This window comes from Oncorhynchus gorbuscha, linkage group LG23 (genome assembly GCF_021184085.1).
Source record: "Oncorhynchus gorbuscha isolate QuinsamMale2020 ecotype Even-year linkage group LG23, OgorEven_v1.0, whole genome shotgun sequence".
Lineage (NCBI taxonomy): Eukaryota > Metazoa > Chordata > Actinopteri > Salmoniformes > Salmonidae > Oncorhynchus > Oncorhynchus gorbuscha.
The window spans coordinates 3,831,164-3,849,835 of NC_060195.1; the positions used below are offsets into that span (position 1 = coordinate 3,831,164).

Below are 18,672 nucleotides of genomic sequence, written 5' to 3' on the forward strand. Positions count from 1 at the left end.
GTATCCTCCCTACTGTATTGTCTGTTTCCTAAATGTTTCCTGACTCTATTCTGTATCCTCCCTACTGTATTGTCTGTTTCCTAAATGTTTCCTGACTCCATTCTGTATCCTCCCTACTGTATTGTCTGTTTCCTAAATGTTTCCTGACTCTATTCTGTATCCTCCCGACTTATCGTTTGTATTGCAGGTCTGACTGGTCTGTGTCCTACCTCTAGACAGTCCTAACTGTAGTCTCCATGGTCTGTGTTGTAGGTCTGCCTGGTCTGTGTCCCACATCTAGACAGTCCTAACGGTAGTCTCTATGGTCTGTGTTGTAGGTCTGACTGGTCTATGTATCCTACATCTAGACAGTCCTAACGGTAGTCTCTATGGTCTGTGTTGTAGGTCTGACTCATCTATGTATCCTACATCTAGACAGTCCTAACGGTAGTCTCTATGGTCTGTGTTGTAGGTCTGACTGGTCTATGTATCCTACATCTAGACAGTCCTAACGGTAGTCTCTATGGTCTGTGTTGTAGGTCTGACTCCTCTATGTATCCTACATCTAGACAGTCCTAACGGTAGTCTCTATGGTCTGTGTTGTAGGTCTGACTCCTCTATGTATCCTACATCTAGACAGTCCTAACGGTAGTCTCTATGGTCTGTGTTGTAGGTCTGACTCCTCTATGTATCCTACATCTAGACAGTCCTAACGGTAGTCTCTATGGTCTGTGTTGTAGGTCTGACTCCTCTATGTATCCTACATCTAGACAGTCCTAACGGTAGTCTCTATGGTCTGTGTTGTAGGTCTGACTCCTCTATGTATCCTACATCTAGACAGTCCTAACGGTAGTCTCTATGGTCTGTGTTGTAGGTCTGACTCCTCTATGTATCCTACATCTAGACAGTCCTAACTGTAGTCTCTATGGTCTGTGTTGCAGGTCTGCCCATCATGCAGGTGAAAATAGATATCTCCAGACAGCAGGTTGAGAAGATCTTTGGTCTGGACGACTATTGGTGCCAGTGTGTCGCCTGGAGCACTACGGGAACCCAGAAGAGCCAAAAGGCTTATGTCAGGATCGCCTGTAAGTGTTACTCTGATATAAAGCCTACATCAGGACCACCTGTAAGTGTTACTCTGATATAAAGCCCCAGTCAGGACCACCTGTAAGTGTTACTCTGATATAAAGCCTACATCAGGACCACCTGTAAGTGTTACTCTGATATAAAGCCTACATCAGGACCACCTGTAAGTGTTACTCTGATATAAAGCCCCAGTCAGGACCACCTGTAAGTGTTACTCTGATATAAAGCCTACATCAGGACCACCTGTAAGTGTTACTCTGATATAAAGCCTACATCAGGACCACCTGTAAGTGTTACTCTGATATAAAGCCTACATCAGGACCACCTGTAAGTGTTACTCTGATATAAAGCCCCATCAGGACCACCTGTAAGTGTTACTCTGATATAAAGCCTACATCAGGACCACCTGTAAGTGTTACTCTGATATAAAGCCTACATCAGGACCACCTGTAAGTGTTACTCTGATATAAAGCCTACATCAGGACCACCTGTAAGTGTTACTCTGATATAAAGCCTACATCAGGACCACCTGTAAGTGTTACTCTGATATAAAGCCTACATCAGGACCACCTGTAAGTGTTACTCTGATATAAAGCCTACATCAGGACCACCTGTAAGTGTTACTCTGATATAAAGCCTCATCAGGACCACCTGTAAGTGTTACTCTGATATAAAGCCTACATCAGGACCACCTGTAAGTGTTACTCTGATATAAAGCCTACATCAGGACCACCTGTAAGTGTTACTCTGATATAAAGCCTACATCAGGACCACCTGTAAGTGTTACTCTGATATAAAGCCTACATCAGGACCACCTGTAAGTGTTACTCTGATATAAAGCCTACATCAGGACCACCTGTAAGTGTTACTCTGATATAAAGCCTACATCAGGACCACCTGTAAGTGTTACTCTGATATAAAGCCTACATCAGGACCACCTGTAAGTGTTACTCTGATATAAAGCCTACATCAGGACCACCTGTAAGTGTTACTCTGATATAAAGCCTACATCAGGACCACCTGTAAGTGTTACTCTGATATAAAGCCTACATCAGGACCACCTGTAAGTGTTACTCTGATATAAAGCCTACATCAGGACCACCTGTAAGTGTTACTCTGATATAAAGCCTACATCAGGACCACCTGTAAGTGTTACTCTGATATAAAGCCTACATCAGGACCACCTGTAAGTGTTACTCTGATATAAAGCCTACATCAGGATCACCTGTAAGTGTTACTCTGATATAAAGCCTACATCAGGACCACCTGTAAGTGTTACTCTGATATAAAGCCTACATCAGGACCACCTGTAAGTGTTACTCTGATATAAAGCCTACATCAGGACCACCTGTAAGTGTTACTCTGATATAAAGCCTACATCAGGACCACATCCTGTAAGTGTTACTCTGATATAAAGCCTACATCAGGACCACCTGTAAGTGTTACTCTGATATAAAGCCTACATCAGGACCACCTGTAAGTGTTACTCTGATATAAAGCCTACATCAGGACCACCTGTAAGTGTTACTCTGATATAAAGCCCCAGTCAGGACCACCTGTAAGTGTTACTCTGATATAAAGCCTACATCAGGACCACCTGTAAGTGTTACTCTGATATAAAGCCCCAGTCAGGACCACCTGTAAGTGTTACTCTGATATAAAGCCTCCAGTCAGGACCACCTGTAAGTGTTACTCTGATATAAAGCCTACATCAGGACCACCTGTAAGTGTTACTCTGATATAAAGCCTACATCAGGACCACCTGTAAGTGTTACTCTGATATAAAGCCCCAGTCAGGACCACCTGTAAGTGTTACTCTGATATAAAGCCCCATCAGGACCACCTGTAAGTGTTACTCTGATATAAAGCCTACATCAGGACCACCTGTAAGTGTTACTCTGATATAAAGCCTACATCAGGACCACCTGTAAGTGTTACTCTGATATAAAGCCTACATCAGGACCACCTGTAAGTGTTACTCTGATATAAAGCCTACATCAGGACCACCTGTAAGTGTTACTCTGATATAAATATAAGTGTTACTCTGCCTACATCAGGATCACCTGTAAGTGTTACTCTGATATAAAGCCCCATCAGGACCGCCTGTAAGTGTTACTCTGATATAAAGCCCCAGTCAGGACCACCTGTAAGTGTTACTCTGATATAAAGCCTACATCAGGACCACCTGTAAGTGTTACTCTGATATAAAGCCTACATCAGGACCACCTGTAAGTGTTACTCTGATATAAAGCCTACATCAGGATCGCCTGTAAGTGTTACTCTGATATAAAGACCCAGTCAGGACCGCCTGTAAGTGTTACTCTGATATAAAGCCCCAGTCAGGACCGCCTGTAAGTGTTACTCTGATATAAAGCCCCAGTCAGGACCACCTGTAAGTGTTACTCTGATATAAAGCCCCAGTCAGGACCACCTGTAAGTGTTACTCTGATATAAAGCCCCAGTCAGGACCACCTGTAAGTGTTACTCTGATATAAAGCCTACATCAGGACCACCTGTAAGTGTTACTCTGATATAAAGCCCCAGTCAGGACCACCTGTAAGTGTTACTCTGATATAAAGCCTACATCAGGACCACCTGTAAGTATTACTCTGATATAAAGCCTACATCAGGATCGCCTGTAAGTGTTACTCTGATATAAAGCCCCAGTCAGGACCGCCTGTAAGTGTTACTCTGATATAAAGCCCCAGTCAGGACCACCTGTAAGTGTTACTCTGATATAAAGCCCCAGTCAGGACCACCTGTAAGTGTTACTCTGATATAAAGCCCCATCAGGACCACCTGTAAGTATTACTCTGATATAAAGCCTACATCAGGATCGCCTGTAAGTGTTACTCTGATATAAAGCCCCAGTCAGGATCGCCTGTAAGTGTTACTCTGATATAAAGCCCCAGTCAGGACCGCCTGTAAGTGTTACTCTGATATAAAGCCCCAGTCAGGACCACCTGTAAGTGTTACTCTGATATAAAGCCCCAGTCAGGACCACCTGTAAGTGTTACTCTGATATAAAGCCTACATCAGGACCACCTGTAAGTATTACTCTGATATAAAGCCCCAGTCAGGACCGCCTGTAAGTGTTACTCTGATATAAAGCCTACATCAGGACCACCTGTAAGTGTTACTCTGATATAAAGCTTACATCAGGACCACCTGTAAGTGTTACTCTGATATAAAGCCTACATCAGGACCACCTGTAAGTGTTACTCTGATATAAAGCCCCAGTCAGGACCACCTGTAAGTGTTACTCTGATATAAAGCCTACATCAGGACCACCTGTAAGTGTTACTCTGATATAAAGCCTACATCAGGACCACCTGTAAGTGTTACTCTGATATAAAGCCTACATCAGGATCGCCTGTAAGTGTTACTCTGATATAAAGCCCCAGTCAGGACCGCCTGTAAGTGTTACTCTGATATAAAGCCTACATCAGGACCGCCTGTAAGTGTTACTCTGATATAAAGCCCCAGTCAGGACCGCCTGTAAGTGTTACTCTGATATAAAGCCTACATCAGGACCACCTGTAAGTGTTACTCTGATATAAAGCCTACATCAGGACCACCTGTAAGTGTTACTCTGATATAAAGCCTACATCAGGACCACCTGTAAGTGTTACTCTGATATAAAGCCTACATCAGGACCACCTGTAAGTGTTACTCTGATATAAAGCCCCAGTCAGGACCACCTGTAAGTGTTACTCTGATATAAAGCCCCAGTCAGGACCACCTGTAAGTGTTACTCTGATATAAAGCCCCAGTCAGAACCACCTGTAAGTGTTACTCTGATATAAAGCCTACATCAGGACCACCTGTAAGTATAGAGCAGATTTAGGCCGATAACCTGCTAATGATCAAAATCCAGAAAAGAGATGTTAAATTCTACAACCACCTAAAAGGAAGTGATTCAAAAACCTTCCATAACAAAGCCATCATCTACAGAGAGATGAACCCAGAGAAGAGTCCCCTAAGCAAGCTGGTCCTGGGGCTCTGTTCACAAACACAAACACACCCCACAGAGCCCCAGGACATCAGCACAGTTAGACCCAACCAAAGCACGTGAAAACAAAAACAAAATTACTTAACACATTGGAAAGAATTAACAAAAAAACAGAGCAAACTAGAATGCTATTTGGCCCTAAACAGAGAGTACACAGCGGCAGAATAACTGACCACTGTGACTGACCCAAACTTAAGGAAATCTTTGACTATGTACAGACTCAGTGAGCACAGCCTTGCTATTGAGAAAGGCCGCCGTAGGCAGACATGGCTCTCAAGACAAGACAGGCTATGTGCTCACTGCCCACAAAATGAGGTGGAAACTGAGCTGCACTTCCTAACCTCCTGCCCAATGTATGACCATATTAGAGACAAATATTTCCCTCAGATTACACCCATCCACAAAGAACAACTATTTGCACATCGTTACAATACTGTATATAGACATAATATGACATATGACATATCTTTAATCTTGTGGAACTTCTGTATGTGTAATGTTCATTTTTTATTGTTTATTTCACTTTTGTTTATTATCTATTTCACTTGCGTTGGCAATGTAAACACACATTTCCCATGTCAATAAAGCACTTAGATTGAATTTAATTTAATTGAGAGAGGGAGAGAGAGAGAGAGAGAGAGAGAGGGGGAAGGAGAGAGAGAGGGGGAAGGAGAGAGAGAGATAGAGAGAGGGGGAAGGAGAGAGAGAGAGGGAGAGCGAGAGAGAGAAAGTGAAAGTGAGAAAGAGAGAGGGTGAGAGGGAAGGAGAGAGAGAGAGAGAGAGAGAGAGAGAGAGAGAGAGAGAGAGAGAGAGAGAGAGAGAGAGAGAGAGAGAGAGAGAGAGAGAGAGAGAGAGAGAGAGAGGGAGAGACAGAGGGAGGGAGAGACAGAGACAGAGAGAGAGGGAGAGGGAGGGAGAGACAGAGAGAGAGAGGGAGAGACAGAGGGAGGGAGAGACAGAAACAGAGCGAGAGGGAGAGGGAGAGGGAGGGAGAGACAGAGAGAGAGGGAGAGAGAGAGAGAGAGAGAGAGAGAGAGAGAGAGAGAGAGAGAGAGAGAGAGAGAGAGAGAGAGAGAGAGAGAGAGACATCCCCCATCCACAGCATCAAAGACAGTTTTGTCTGTTTTTGTTTCTCCCTCTATTAATTCACATGAATATGCATTATTCCAGACAGAACAGAACAGACAGGAACAGAGGAATACTCTCATTACCAAACCTCTAAAAATACACAAAGTGTAAAGATAAGGACACACACACACATACATTAAAGTGAGCGCACACACACACACAAACACACACACGCACCTACACCTACCCCACCCACCCTCCCCATCCACCTGCCTCACTACCCACGATCCATCTGGACAGGAGAGAGGTCTTTATGTTTCACTACCCATGATCCATCTGGACAGGAGACAGGTCTGTAGGTCTTTATGTTTCACTACCCATGATCCATCTGGACATGAGACAGGTCTGTAGGTCTTTATGTTTCACTTCCCATGATCCATCTGGACATGAGACAGGTCTGTAGGTCTTTATGTTTCACTACCCATGATCCATCTGGACAGGAGACAGGTCTGTAGGTCTTTATGTTTCACTACCCATGATCCATCTGGACATGAGACAGGTCTTTATGTTTCACTTCCCATGATCCATCTGGACAGGAGACAGGTCTGATTCCATGTGTTACTTCATAGTTTTGATGTCTTTGCTATTATTCTACAATGTAGAAAATAGTAAAAATCAAGAAATCCCCTTGAATGAGTAGGTGTGTCCAAACCTTTGACTGGTACTGTATATATAAAAACCCTCACTGCCCCAAAAATGAGGTGGAAACTGAGCTGCACTTCCTAACCTCCTGCCCAATGTATGCCCATATTAGAGAGACATATTTCCCTCAGATTACACAGATCCACAAAGAATTTGAAAACAAATCCAGTTTTGATAAACTCCCATATCTACTGGGTGAAATACCACAGTGTGCCGTCACAGCAGCAAGATTGTTGACACAAGAACCAGTGTAGAACAAACACCATTGTAAATACAACCCATATTTATGAGAGAGAGAGGGGTATAGAGAGAGAGGGAGAGAGAGAGAGAGAGAGAGAGAGAGAGAGAGAGAGAGAGAGAGAGAGAGAGAGAGAGAGAGAGCGAGAGAGAGAGAGAGAGAGAGAGAGAGAGAGAGATACAGAGAGAGAGAGAGAGAGAGAGAGAGAGAGAGAGAGAGAGAGAGAGAGAGAGAGAGAGAGAGAGAGAGAGAGAGAGAGAGAGAGCGAGAGAGAGAGAGAGAGAGAGAGAGAGAGAGAGAGAGAGAGAGAGAGAGAGAGAGAGAGAGAGAGAGAGAGAGATTGTGTATTCTCCGCTCTCACCAGAGTAGGAAACTGTCGTTATGTGATTCAATGAAGAGGAGGAAAAATAAATGCATTCTTTGTCTACAAGAGAAACCAAAATGTTTATTTTTTACTTCCCCTCCGAGACACACATCACTCAGAGGTGGGATCACAGCACAGGGCCAGACACAGGGCCAGACACAGGGCCAGACACAGGGCCAGACACAGGGCCAGACACAGGGCCAGAGACAGGGCCAGACACAGGGCCAGAGACAGGGCCAGACACAGGACCAGAGACAGGGCCAGACACAGGGCCATTCACAGGGCCAGACACAGTACCAGACACAGGGCCATTCACAGGGCCAGACACAGGGCCAGACACAGGGCCATTCACAGGGCCAGACACAGGGCCATTCACAGGGCCAGACACAGGGCCATTCACAGGGCCAGACACAGGGCCATTCACAGGGCCATTCACAGGGCCAGACACAGGGCCAGACACAGGGCCATTCACAGGGCGAGACACAGGGCCAGTTTAGGGTGTTTGCTCAGTGGCACAGCAGAAAGACTGACTGCAGCCTCATGCAGCTTTGTCATGTTTTCTCATGTTTAATTTGTTGTTGTTGGTGTTTGTCATGTTCCAGGTTGTAGGAGAGAGTTTCTGACCTCAGACACATTTCCCCGATATATACATCTTCAATAAATCTGTTTTTTCCCTCTGTGTTTTAATGATTTTCTTTGTCTTCCCACCTTTTTCAGACCTGAGGAAGAACTTTGAGGAGGAGCCAATGGGGAAGGAAGTCTCGTTGAACCAGGAAGTGTTGTTACGCTGTCATCCTCCAGAGGGCGTACCACCACCTGAGGTGAGAGATGGACTGTTGTCCGATTCTCTACTTTTTTTGCCAATTCTTTTTTAAATAATCATGAATTTCAAAGCACTTCAAACATAAAGCTACACAGAGAGATGTACAACAAGACCTTAGATCAGTGTCTCTTCAAGGAGTGGTCTCTTCCTCTTCAAGGGGCGGTAGAGAGGTCCCTGCCTTCCAATAAGCTTCTTCCTCTTCTTCGAGGAGTGGTAGAGAGGTCCCTGCCTTCCAATAAGCTTCTTCCTCCTCTTCAAGGAGTGGTAGAGAGGTCCCTGCCTTCCAATAAGCTTCTTCCTCCTCTTCAAGGAGTGGACACAGGTCCCTGCCTTCCAAGGGCTTCTTCCTCCTCTTCAAGGAGTGGTAGAGAGGTCCCTGCCTTCCAATAAGCTTCTTCCTCCTCTTCAAGGAGTGGTAGAGAGGTCCCTGCCTTCCAATAAGCTTCTTCCTCCTCTTCAAGGAGTGGTAGAGAGGTCCCTGCCTTCCAATAAGCTTCATCCTCTTCTTGAAGGAGTGGTAGAGAGGACCCTGCCTTCCAATAAGCTTCTTCCTCTTCTTCAAGGAGTGGTAGAGAGGTCCCTGCCTTCCAATAAGCTTCATCCTCTTCTTCAGGAGTGGTAGAGAGGTCCCTGCCTTCAATAAGCTTCTTCATCTTCTTCAAGGAGTGGTAGAGAGGTCCCTGCCTTCCAATAAGCTTCATCCTCTTCTTCAAGGAGTGGTAGAGAGGTCCCTGCCTTCCAATAAGCTTCATCCTCTTCTTCAAGGAGTGGTAGAGAGGTCCCTGCCTTCCAATAAGCTTCTTCATCTTCTTCAAGGAGTGGTAGAGGGTCCCTGCCTTCCAATAAGCTTCTTCCTCTTCTTCAAGGAGTGGTAGAGAGGTCCCTGCCTTCCAATAAGCTTCATCCTCTTCTTCAAGGAGTGGTAGAGAGGTCCCTGCCTTCCAATAAGCTTCTTCATCTTCTTCAAGGAGTGGTAGAGAGGTCCCTGCCTTCCAATAAGCTTCTTCCTCTTCTTCAAGGAGTGGTAGAGAGGTTGCCTTCCAATAAGCTTCATCCTCTTCTTCAAGGAGTGGTAGAGAGGTCCCTGCCTTCCAATAAGCTTCTTCATCTTCTTCACAGGAGTGGTACAGAGGTCCAAGACCTTCCAATAAGCTTCATCCTCTTCTTCAAGGAGTGGTAGAGAGGTCCCTGCCTTCCAATAAGCTTCATCCTCTTCTTCAAGGAGTGGTAGAGAGGACCTTGCCTTCCAATAAGCTTCATCCTCTTCTTCGAGGAGTGGTAGAGAGGTCCCTGCCTTCCAATAAGCTTCTTCCTCCTCTTCAAGGAGTGGTAGAGAGGTCCCTGCCTTCCAATAAGCTTCTTCCTCCTCTTCAAGGAGTGGTAGAGAGGTCCCTGCCTTCCAATAAGCTTCTTCCTCCTCTTCAAGGAGTGGTAGAGAGGTCCCTGCCTTCCAATAAGCTTCTTCCTCCTCTTCAAGGAGTGGTAGAGAGGTCCCTGCCTTCCAATAAGCTTCTTCCTCCTCTTCAAGGAGTGGTAGAGAGGTCCCTGCCTTCCAATAAGCTTCATCCTCTTCTTGAAGGAGTGGTAGAGAGGACCCTGCCTTCCAATAAGCTTCTTCCTCTTCTTCAAGGAGTGGTAGAGAGGTCCCTGCCTTCCAATAAGCTTCATCCTCTTCTTCAAGGAGTGGTAGAGAGGTCCCTGCCTTCCAATAAGCTTCTTCATCTTCTTCAAGGAGTGGTAGAGAGGTCCCTGCCTTCCAATAAGCTTCATCCTCTTCTTCAAGGAGTGGTAGAGAGGTCCCTGCCTTCCAATAAGCTTCATCCTCTTCTTCAAGGAGTGGTAGAGAGGTCCCTGCCTTCCAATAAGCTTCTTCATCTTCTTCAAGGAGTGGTAGAGAGGTCCCTGCCTTCCAATAAGCTTCTTCCTCTTCTTCAAGGAGTGGTAGAGAGGTCCCTGCCTTCCAATAAGCTTCATCCTCTTCTTCAAGGAGTGGTAGAGAGGTCCCTGCCTTCCAATAAGCTTCTTCATCTTCTTCAAGGAGTGGTAGAGAGGTCCCTGCCTTCCAATAAGCTTCATCCTCTTCTTCAAGGAGTGGTAGAGAGGTCCCTGCCTTCCAATAAGCTTCATCCTCTTCTTCAAGGAGTGGTAGAGAGGACCTTGCCTTCCAATAAGCTTCATCCTCTTCTTCAAGGAGTGGTAGAGAGGACCTTGCCTTCCAATAAGCTTCTTCCTCTTCTTCAAGGAGTGGTAGAGAGGTCCCTGCCTTCCAATAAGCTTCTTCCTCTTCTTCAAGGAGTGGTAGAGAGGTCCCTGCCTTCCAATAATTATATCTCTAATTATTATCCCTTATTGATTTCTGATCACTTCTTCATCATAGGTAGGGAGGCAGTATATCACAGTGTTGAGTCTCATCCCTCAGGGCTGGGTCTCAGGACTGGGGCTCTCAGGACTGGGGCTCTCAGGACTGGGGCTCTCGGGGCTGGGGCTCTCAGGACTGGGGCTTTCAGGCCTTAGTACTTACTGGCAAATCTGCAGGTTCATCCCCAACTACTCAGACAGCACAGGGACTAACTACCTGGAACAGCTAGCTACTCTGAAACAGTAAAGGAATACATTGTAACATTGTACCAGCACAAGAAGCTACGATAGGTAATCACACAGCACAGACCAGTAGAAGAATAGCTAGCTCCACTGTCCATGGGACACTTAGGCACCACTGTCTTTGGGACACTTAGGCTCCACTGTCCATGGGACACTTAGGCTCCACTGTCCATGGGACACTTAGGCACCACTGTCTGTGGGACACTTAGGCACCACTGTCTGTGGGACACTTAGGCACCACTGTCTTTGGGACAACTTAGGCTCCACTGTCTGTGGGACAAGTTAGGGACCACTGTGTGTGGGACACTTAGGCACCACTGTCTGTGGGACAACTTAGGCACCACTGTCTGTGGGACACTTAGGCACCACTGTCTTTGGGACAACTTAGGCTCCACTGTCTGTGGGACAAGTTAGGGACCACTGTCTGTGGGACACTTATGGACCACTGTCTGTGGGACACTTAGGCACCACTGTCTGTGGGACACTTAGGCACCACTGTCTGTGGGACACTTAGGCACCACTGTCTTTGGGACAACTTAGGCACCACTGTCTTTGGGACAACTTAGGCTCCACTGTCTGTGGGACAACTTAGGGACCACTGTCTTTGGGACAACTTAGGGACCACTGTCTGTGGGACACTTAGGCACCACTGTCCATGGGACAACTTAGGGACCACTGTCTGTGGGACAAGTTAGGGACCACTGTCCATGGGACACTTAGGGACCACTGTCCATGGGACACTTAGGGACCACTGTCCATGGGACACTTAGGGACCACTGTCTGTGGGACAAGTTAGGGACCACTGTCCATGGGACACTTAGGGACCACTGTCCATGGGACACTTAGGGACCACTGTCCATGGGACACTTAGGGACCACTGTCTGTGGGACAAGTTAGGGACCACTGTCTGTGGGACAAGTTAGGGACCACTGTCCATGGGACACTTAGGGACCACTGTCCATGGGACACTTAGGGACCACTGTCCATGGGACACTTAGGGACCACTGTCTGTGGGACAAGTTAGGGACCACTGTCCGTGGGACAACTTAGGGACCAATGTCCGTGGGACACTTAGGGACCACTGTCTGTGGGACATTTAGCGACCACTGTCTGTGGGACACTTAGGGACCACTGCCTATGGGACACTTAGGGACCACTGTCTGTCGGACACTTAGGGACCACTGTCTGTGGGACAGCGTATCGACCACTGTCCGTGGGACACTTAGGGACCACTGTCCGTGGGACACTTAGGGACCACTGTCCATGGGACACTTAGGGACCACTGTCCGTGGGACACTTAGGGATCACTGTCCGTGGGACAGCGTAGAAACCAGTAGCAGAATAACCAGAATGTTTTTTGAATAGTACAGGGACTGTCAGAGGTGTTCATAAATGGCACCCTATTCCCTACATAGTGCACTACTATGGGCTCTGGTCAAAAGTAGGGCACTATTATGAGCTCTGGTCAAAAGTAGGGCACTACTTTGGACCCCGGTCAAAAGTAGGGCACTAATATGGGCCAAGGTCAAAAGTAGGGCGCTATATATGGAATAGGGTGCCATTTCAGACACTGCTTGGAGCAACAGCAGAAAAAGCCAGACACTGTCCAACAGGATATGGCATCAAGCTCGCTAGCTAGCCAGAGAACAGTATGGTTGTTAGAGCCACTCCAATAGAGTTCTGGGACTCTAAACAACAACAAGTTAGCTAGCTAGCCAGAGAACAGTATGGTTGTTAGAGCCACTCCAATAGAGTTCTGGGACTCTAAACAACAACAAGTTAGCTAGCTAGCCAGAGAACAGTATGGTTGTTAGAGCCACTCCAATAGAGTTCTGGGACTCTAAACAACAACAAGTTAGCTAGCTAGCCAGAGAACAGTATGGTTGTTAGAGCCACTCCAATAGAGTTCTGGGACTCTAAACAACAACAAGCTAGCTAGCTAGCCAGAGAACAGTATGGTTGTTAGAGCCACTCCAATAGAGTTCTGGGACTCTAAACAACAACAAGCTAGCTAGCTAGAGAACAGTATGGTTGTTAACCTGACAGAGACATAGCTAGTCTCACAGGGATTAGACTGGACATAACCTGACAGAGACATAGTTACTCTCACAGGGATTAGACTGGACATAACCTGACAGAGACATAGCTACTCTCACAGGGATTAGACTGGACATAACCTGACAGAGACATAGCTACTCTCACAGGGATTAGACTGGACATAACCTGACAGCGACATAGCTACTCTCACAGGGATTAGACTGGACATAACCTGACAGAGACATAGATACTCTCACAGGGATTAGACTGGACATAACCTGACAGAGACATAGCTAGTCTCACAGGGGTTAGACTGGACATTGCTTTACAGAGACATAGCTACTCTCACAGGGATTAGACTGGACATTGCTTTACAGAGACATAGATACTCTCACAGGGATTAGACTGGACATTGCATTACAGAGACATAGCTACTCTCACAGGGATTAGACTGGACATTGCTTTACAGAGACATAGATACTCTCACAGGGATTAGACTGGACATTGCTTTACAGAGACACAGCTACTCTCACAGGGATTAGACTGGACATAACCTGACAGAGACACAGCTACTCTCACAGGGATTAGACTGGACATAACCTGACAGAGACATTGCTACTCTCACAGGGATTAGACTGGACATAACCTGATAGAGACATAGATACTCTCACAGGGATTAGACTGGACATTGCTTTACAGAGACACAGCTACTCTCACAGGGATTAGACTGGACATTGCTTTACAGAGACATAGCTACTCTCACAGGGATTAGACTGGACATTGCTTGACAGTGACACAGATACTCTCACAGGGATTAGACTGGACATTGCTTGACAGAGACACAGCTACTCTCACAGGGATTAGACTGGACATAACCTGACAGACACACAGCTACTCTCACAGGGATTAGACTGGACATTGCTTGACAGAGACACAGCTACTCTCACAGGGATTAGACTGGACATAACCTGACAGAGACACAGCTACCCTCACAGGGATTAGACTGGACATAACCTGACAGAGACACAGCTACTCTCACAGGGATTAGACTGGACATAACTTGAAAGAGACACAGCTACTCTCACAGGGATTAGACTGGACATAACCTGATAGAGACATAGATACTCTCACAGGGATTAGACTGGACATAACCTGACAGAGACATAGATACTCTCACAGGGATTAGACTGGACATAACCTGACAGAGACACAGCTACTCTCACAGGGATTAGACTGGACATAACCTGACAGAGACATAGATACTCTCACAGGGATTAGACTGGACATAACCTGACAGAGACACAGCTACTCTCACAGGGATTAGACTGGACATAACCTGACAGAGACACAGCTACTCTCACAGGGATTAGACTGGACATTGCTTTACAGAGACATAGATACTCTCACAGGGATTAGACTGGACATTGCTTTACAGAGACACATCTACTCTCACAGGGATTAGACTGGACATTGCTTGACAGAGACACAGCTAGTCTCACAGGGATTACACTGGACAGAGACACAGCTACTCTCACAGGGATTAGATTGGACATTGCTTGACAGAGACACAGCTAGTCTCACAGGGATTAGACTGGACAGAGACACAGCTACTCTCACAGGGATTAGGCTGGACATTGCTTTACAGAGACACGTGTAGAGTTCATACTGAATACCTTCCCACTGTCTGTGTCTGTAATAATGTCATCTCACCAGTGGACCCATCGTCCTCGGGGACGGGGACAGGGACAGGGACAGGGACGGGGACGGGGACAGGGACGGGGACAGGGACAGGGACAGGGACAGGGACAGGGACAGGGACGTCCCTCTGTCTGACCCTGGTTGTGAACATGAAAACACACAGTTTGTTTGAAGCTTCCAGGTCTGTTATTTTCAGGTGGAGTGGCAGAGGAACGAGCATGTGATCGAGCCGGAAAGCGAGCCCAACTTCCTGGTGACTGCGGACCGTAATCTGATCATCAAACAGGCCAGGCTGGCGGACACGGCCAACTACACCTGCGTGGCCAAGAACATTGTGGCACGACGCAGGAGCTCCCCCGCCACCGTTCTGGTCTACGGTATGTACTCACAGAGTACGCACACACACACACACACACACACACACACACACACACACACACACACACACACACACACACACACACACACACACACACACACACACACACACACACACACACACACACACACACACACACACACACACACACACACACACACACACACACTCAGAGACACACACACACACGCACATTAGGGTAGACAGGGGTTAATGCTTTGTCCAGAGGTTTGGTGACCTACGATTGGGAGCTTCAGAGCAGATCGAAAGAAACAAGAGTTTTGATTATGTTGTGACTGAGTGGCAAGCCTGTATGAACTTTTCAATCACACACTCGTGCCTACGCATACATAGTGCACACACACACAGACACACACACACACAGACACACACAGACACACAGACACACACACACACACACACACACACACACACACACACACACACACACACACACACACACACACACACACACACACACACACACACACACACACACACACACACACACAGCCCTATTTTGATGGCATGTTGCCACATCTCGAAACCCCCATAAACTGACTCAGTCGGTGTTTTATATGACGGTAGATAGTTCCCTCTGCCAGCGGAAGGCCAAACAGAAACCACCTCAAATCTCCCAGTATCTTTATAGTAACAACTGGTCTATACAGACACAGACAGCTGATATAGTAACAACTAGTCTACACAGACAGCTGATATAGTAACAACTAGTCTACACAGACACAGACACAGACAGCTGATATAGTAACAACTAGTCTACACAGACAGCTGATATAGTAACAACTAGTCTACACAGACACAGAGAGCTGATATAGTAACAACTAGTCTATACAGACACAGACAGCTGATATAGTAACAACTAGTCTATACAGACAGCTGATATAGTAACAACTAGTCTATACAGACACAGACACAGACAGCTGATATAGTAACAACTAGTCTATACAGACACAGACACAGACAGCTGATATAGTAACAACTAGTCTACACAGACAGCTGATATAGTAACAACTAGTCTATACAGACAGCTGATATAGTAACAACTAGTCTACACAGACAGCTGATATAGTAACAACTAGTCTATACAGACAGCTGATATAGTAACAACTGGTCTATACAGACACAGACAGCTGATATAGTAACAACTAGTCTACACAGACAGCTGATATAGTAACAACTAGTCTATACAGACAGCTGATATAGTAACAACTAGTCTACACAGACACAGACAGCTGATATAGTAACAACTAGTCTACACAGACACAGACAGCTGATATAGTAACAACAAGTCTACACAGACACAGACAGCTGATATAGTAACAACTATTCTATACAGACACCGACAGCTGATATAGTAACAACTAGTCTATACAGACACAGACACAGACAGCTGATATAGTAACAACTAGTCTACACAGACAGCTGATATAGTAACAACTAGTCTATACAGACAGCTGATATAGTAACAACTAGTCTACACAGACAGCTGATATAGTAACAACTAGTCTATACAGACAGCTGATATAGTAACAACTGGTCTATACAGACACAGACAGCTGATATAGTAACAACTAGTCTACACAGACAGCTGATATAGTAACAACTAGTCTATACAGACAGCTGATATAGTAACAACTAGTCTACACAGACACAGACAGCTGATATAGTAACAACTAGTCTACACAGACACAGACAGCTGATATAGTAACAACAAGTCTACACAGACACAGACAGCTGATATAGTAACAACTATTCTATACAGACACCGACAGCTGATATAGTAACAACTAGTCTATACAGACACAGACACAGACAGCTGATATAGTAACAACTAGTCTATACAGACAGCTGATATAGTAACAACTAGTCTACACAGACAGCTGATATAGTAACAACTAGTCTATACAGACAGCTGATATAGTAACAACTAGTCTACACAGACAGCTGATATAGTAACAACTGGTCTATACAGACACAGACAGCTGATATAGTAACAACAAGTCTACACAGACACAGACAGCTGATATAGTAACAACTGGTCTATACAGACACAGACACAGACAGCTGATATAGTAACAACTAGTCTACACAGACACAGACAGCTGATATAGTAACAACTGGTCTATACAGACACAGACACAGACAGCTGATATAGTAACAACTAGTCTACACAGACAGCTGATATAGTAACAACTAGTCTACACAGACACAGACAGCTGACATAGTAACAACTAGTCTACACAGACAGCTGATATAGTAACAACTGGTCTACACAGACAGCTGATATAGTAACAACTAGTCTACACAGACACAGACAGCTGATATAGTAACAACTGGTCTATACAGACAGCTGACATAGTAACAACTAGTCTACACAGACACAGACAGCTGATATAGTAACAACTGGTCTACACAGACAGCTGATATAGTAACAACTAGTCTATACAGACACAGACACAGACAGCTGATATAGTAACAACTAGTCTACACAGACAGCTGATATAGTAACAACTAGTCTACACAGACAGCTGATATAGTAACAACTAGTCTACACAGACAGCTGATATAGTAACAACTAGTCTATACAGACAGCTGATATAGTAACAACTAGTCTACACAGACAGCTGATATAGTAACAACTAGTCTATACAGACAGCTGATATAGTAACAACTGGTCTATACAGACACAGACAGCTGATATAGTAACAACTAGTCTACACAGACAGCTGATATAGTAACAACTAGTGTATACAGACAGCTGATATAGTAACAACTAGTCTACACAGACACAGACACAGACAGCTGATATAGTAACAACTAGTCTATACAGACACAGACAGCTGATATAGTAACAACTGGTCTATACAGACACAGACACAGACAGCTGATATAGTAACAACTAGTCTACACAGACACAGACAGCTGATATAGTAACAACTAGTCTATACAGACACAGACACAGACAGCTGATATAGTAACAACTAGTCTATACAGACACAGACAGCTGATATAGTAACAACTAGTCTACACAGACAGCTGATATAGTAACAACTAGTCTACACAGACAGCTGATATAGTAACAACTAGTCTACACAGACACAGACAGCTGATATAGTAACAACTAGTCTATACAGACACAGACACAGACAGCTGATATAGTAACAACTAGTCTACACAGACACAGACAGCTGATATAGTAACAACTAGTCTACACAGACACAGACAGCTGATATAGTAACAACTAGTCTATCATTTATACCATTAATAGTTTGTGTTCAGCCGAGTTTAATTTCTACCATTAATGTTTTCCTCTCTGTTGTCCTCTCAGCCTCTCAGCGTGGGAAAAACAGCTGACTCCTAAAATGATGTTGTTGAGAGATGATTCGAAGGATTAGCCTTTGATTTTCCCTTTTTATTAAAAGACTTAGACTCCTGCGACCCAGAGAAATGGAGCATGAATTGCAGGTTGCTCGTTTGTGCAATTTGGTTCTTTATTCAAATCATACAAGGCTTGTCGATTGTCACGTTAATCACTGTCATTACCACTACCCCTAAAATAGTCTACACGTCCATTTACTTAGTTTGAGTTCTCAGAGGCCATGGCTCAGACTGAGTGATAATAGTCTGGGATCCTCCCAAATGGCACCCTATTCCTTACATAGTG

At 45.3% G+C, this 18,672-nt stretch overlaps 1 protein-coding gene across 1 annotated transcript in view; it reads left to right on the forward strand.

Annotated features, from left to right (window-relative positions):
* The window catches only part of unc5a (unc-5 netrin receptor A), a 610,423-nt gene that overhangs the window by 360,472 nt on the left and 231,279 nt on the right, over nucleotides 1-18,672 (forward strand). The window contains exons 3-5 of the mRNA XM_046325030.1: nucleotides 921-1,064; nucleotides 8,167-8,270; nucleotides 14,805-14,985. Coding sequence (XP_046180986.1) covers nucleotides 921-1,064; nucleotides 8,167-8,270; nucleotides 14,805-14,985 — 429 coding nt within the window. The remainder of the gene's footprint in view (nucleotides 1-920; nucleotides 1,065-8,166; nucleotides 8,271-14,804; nucleotides 14,986-18,672) is intronic.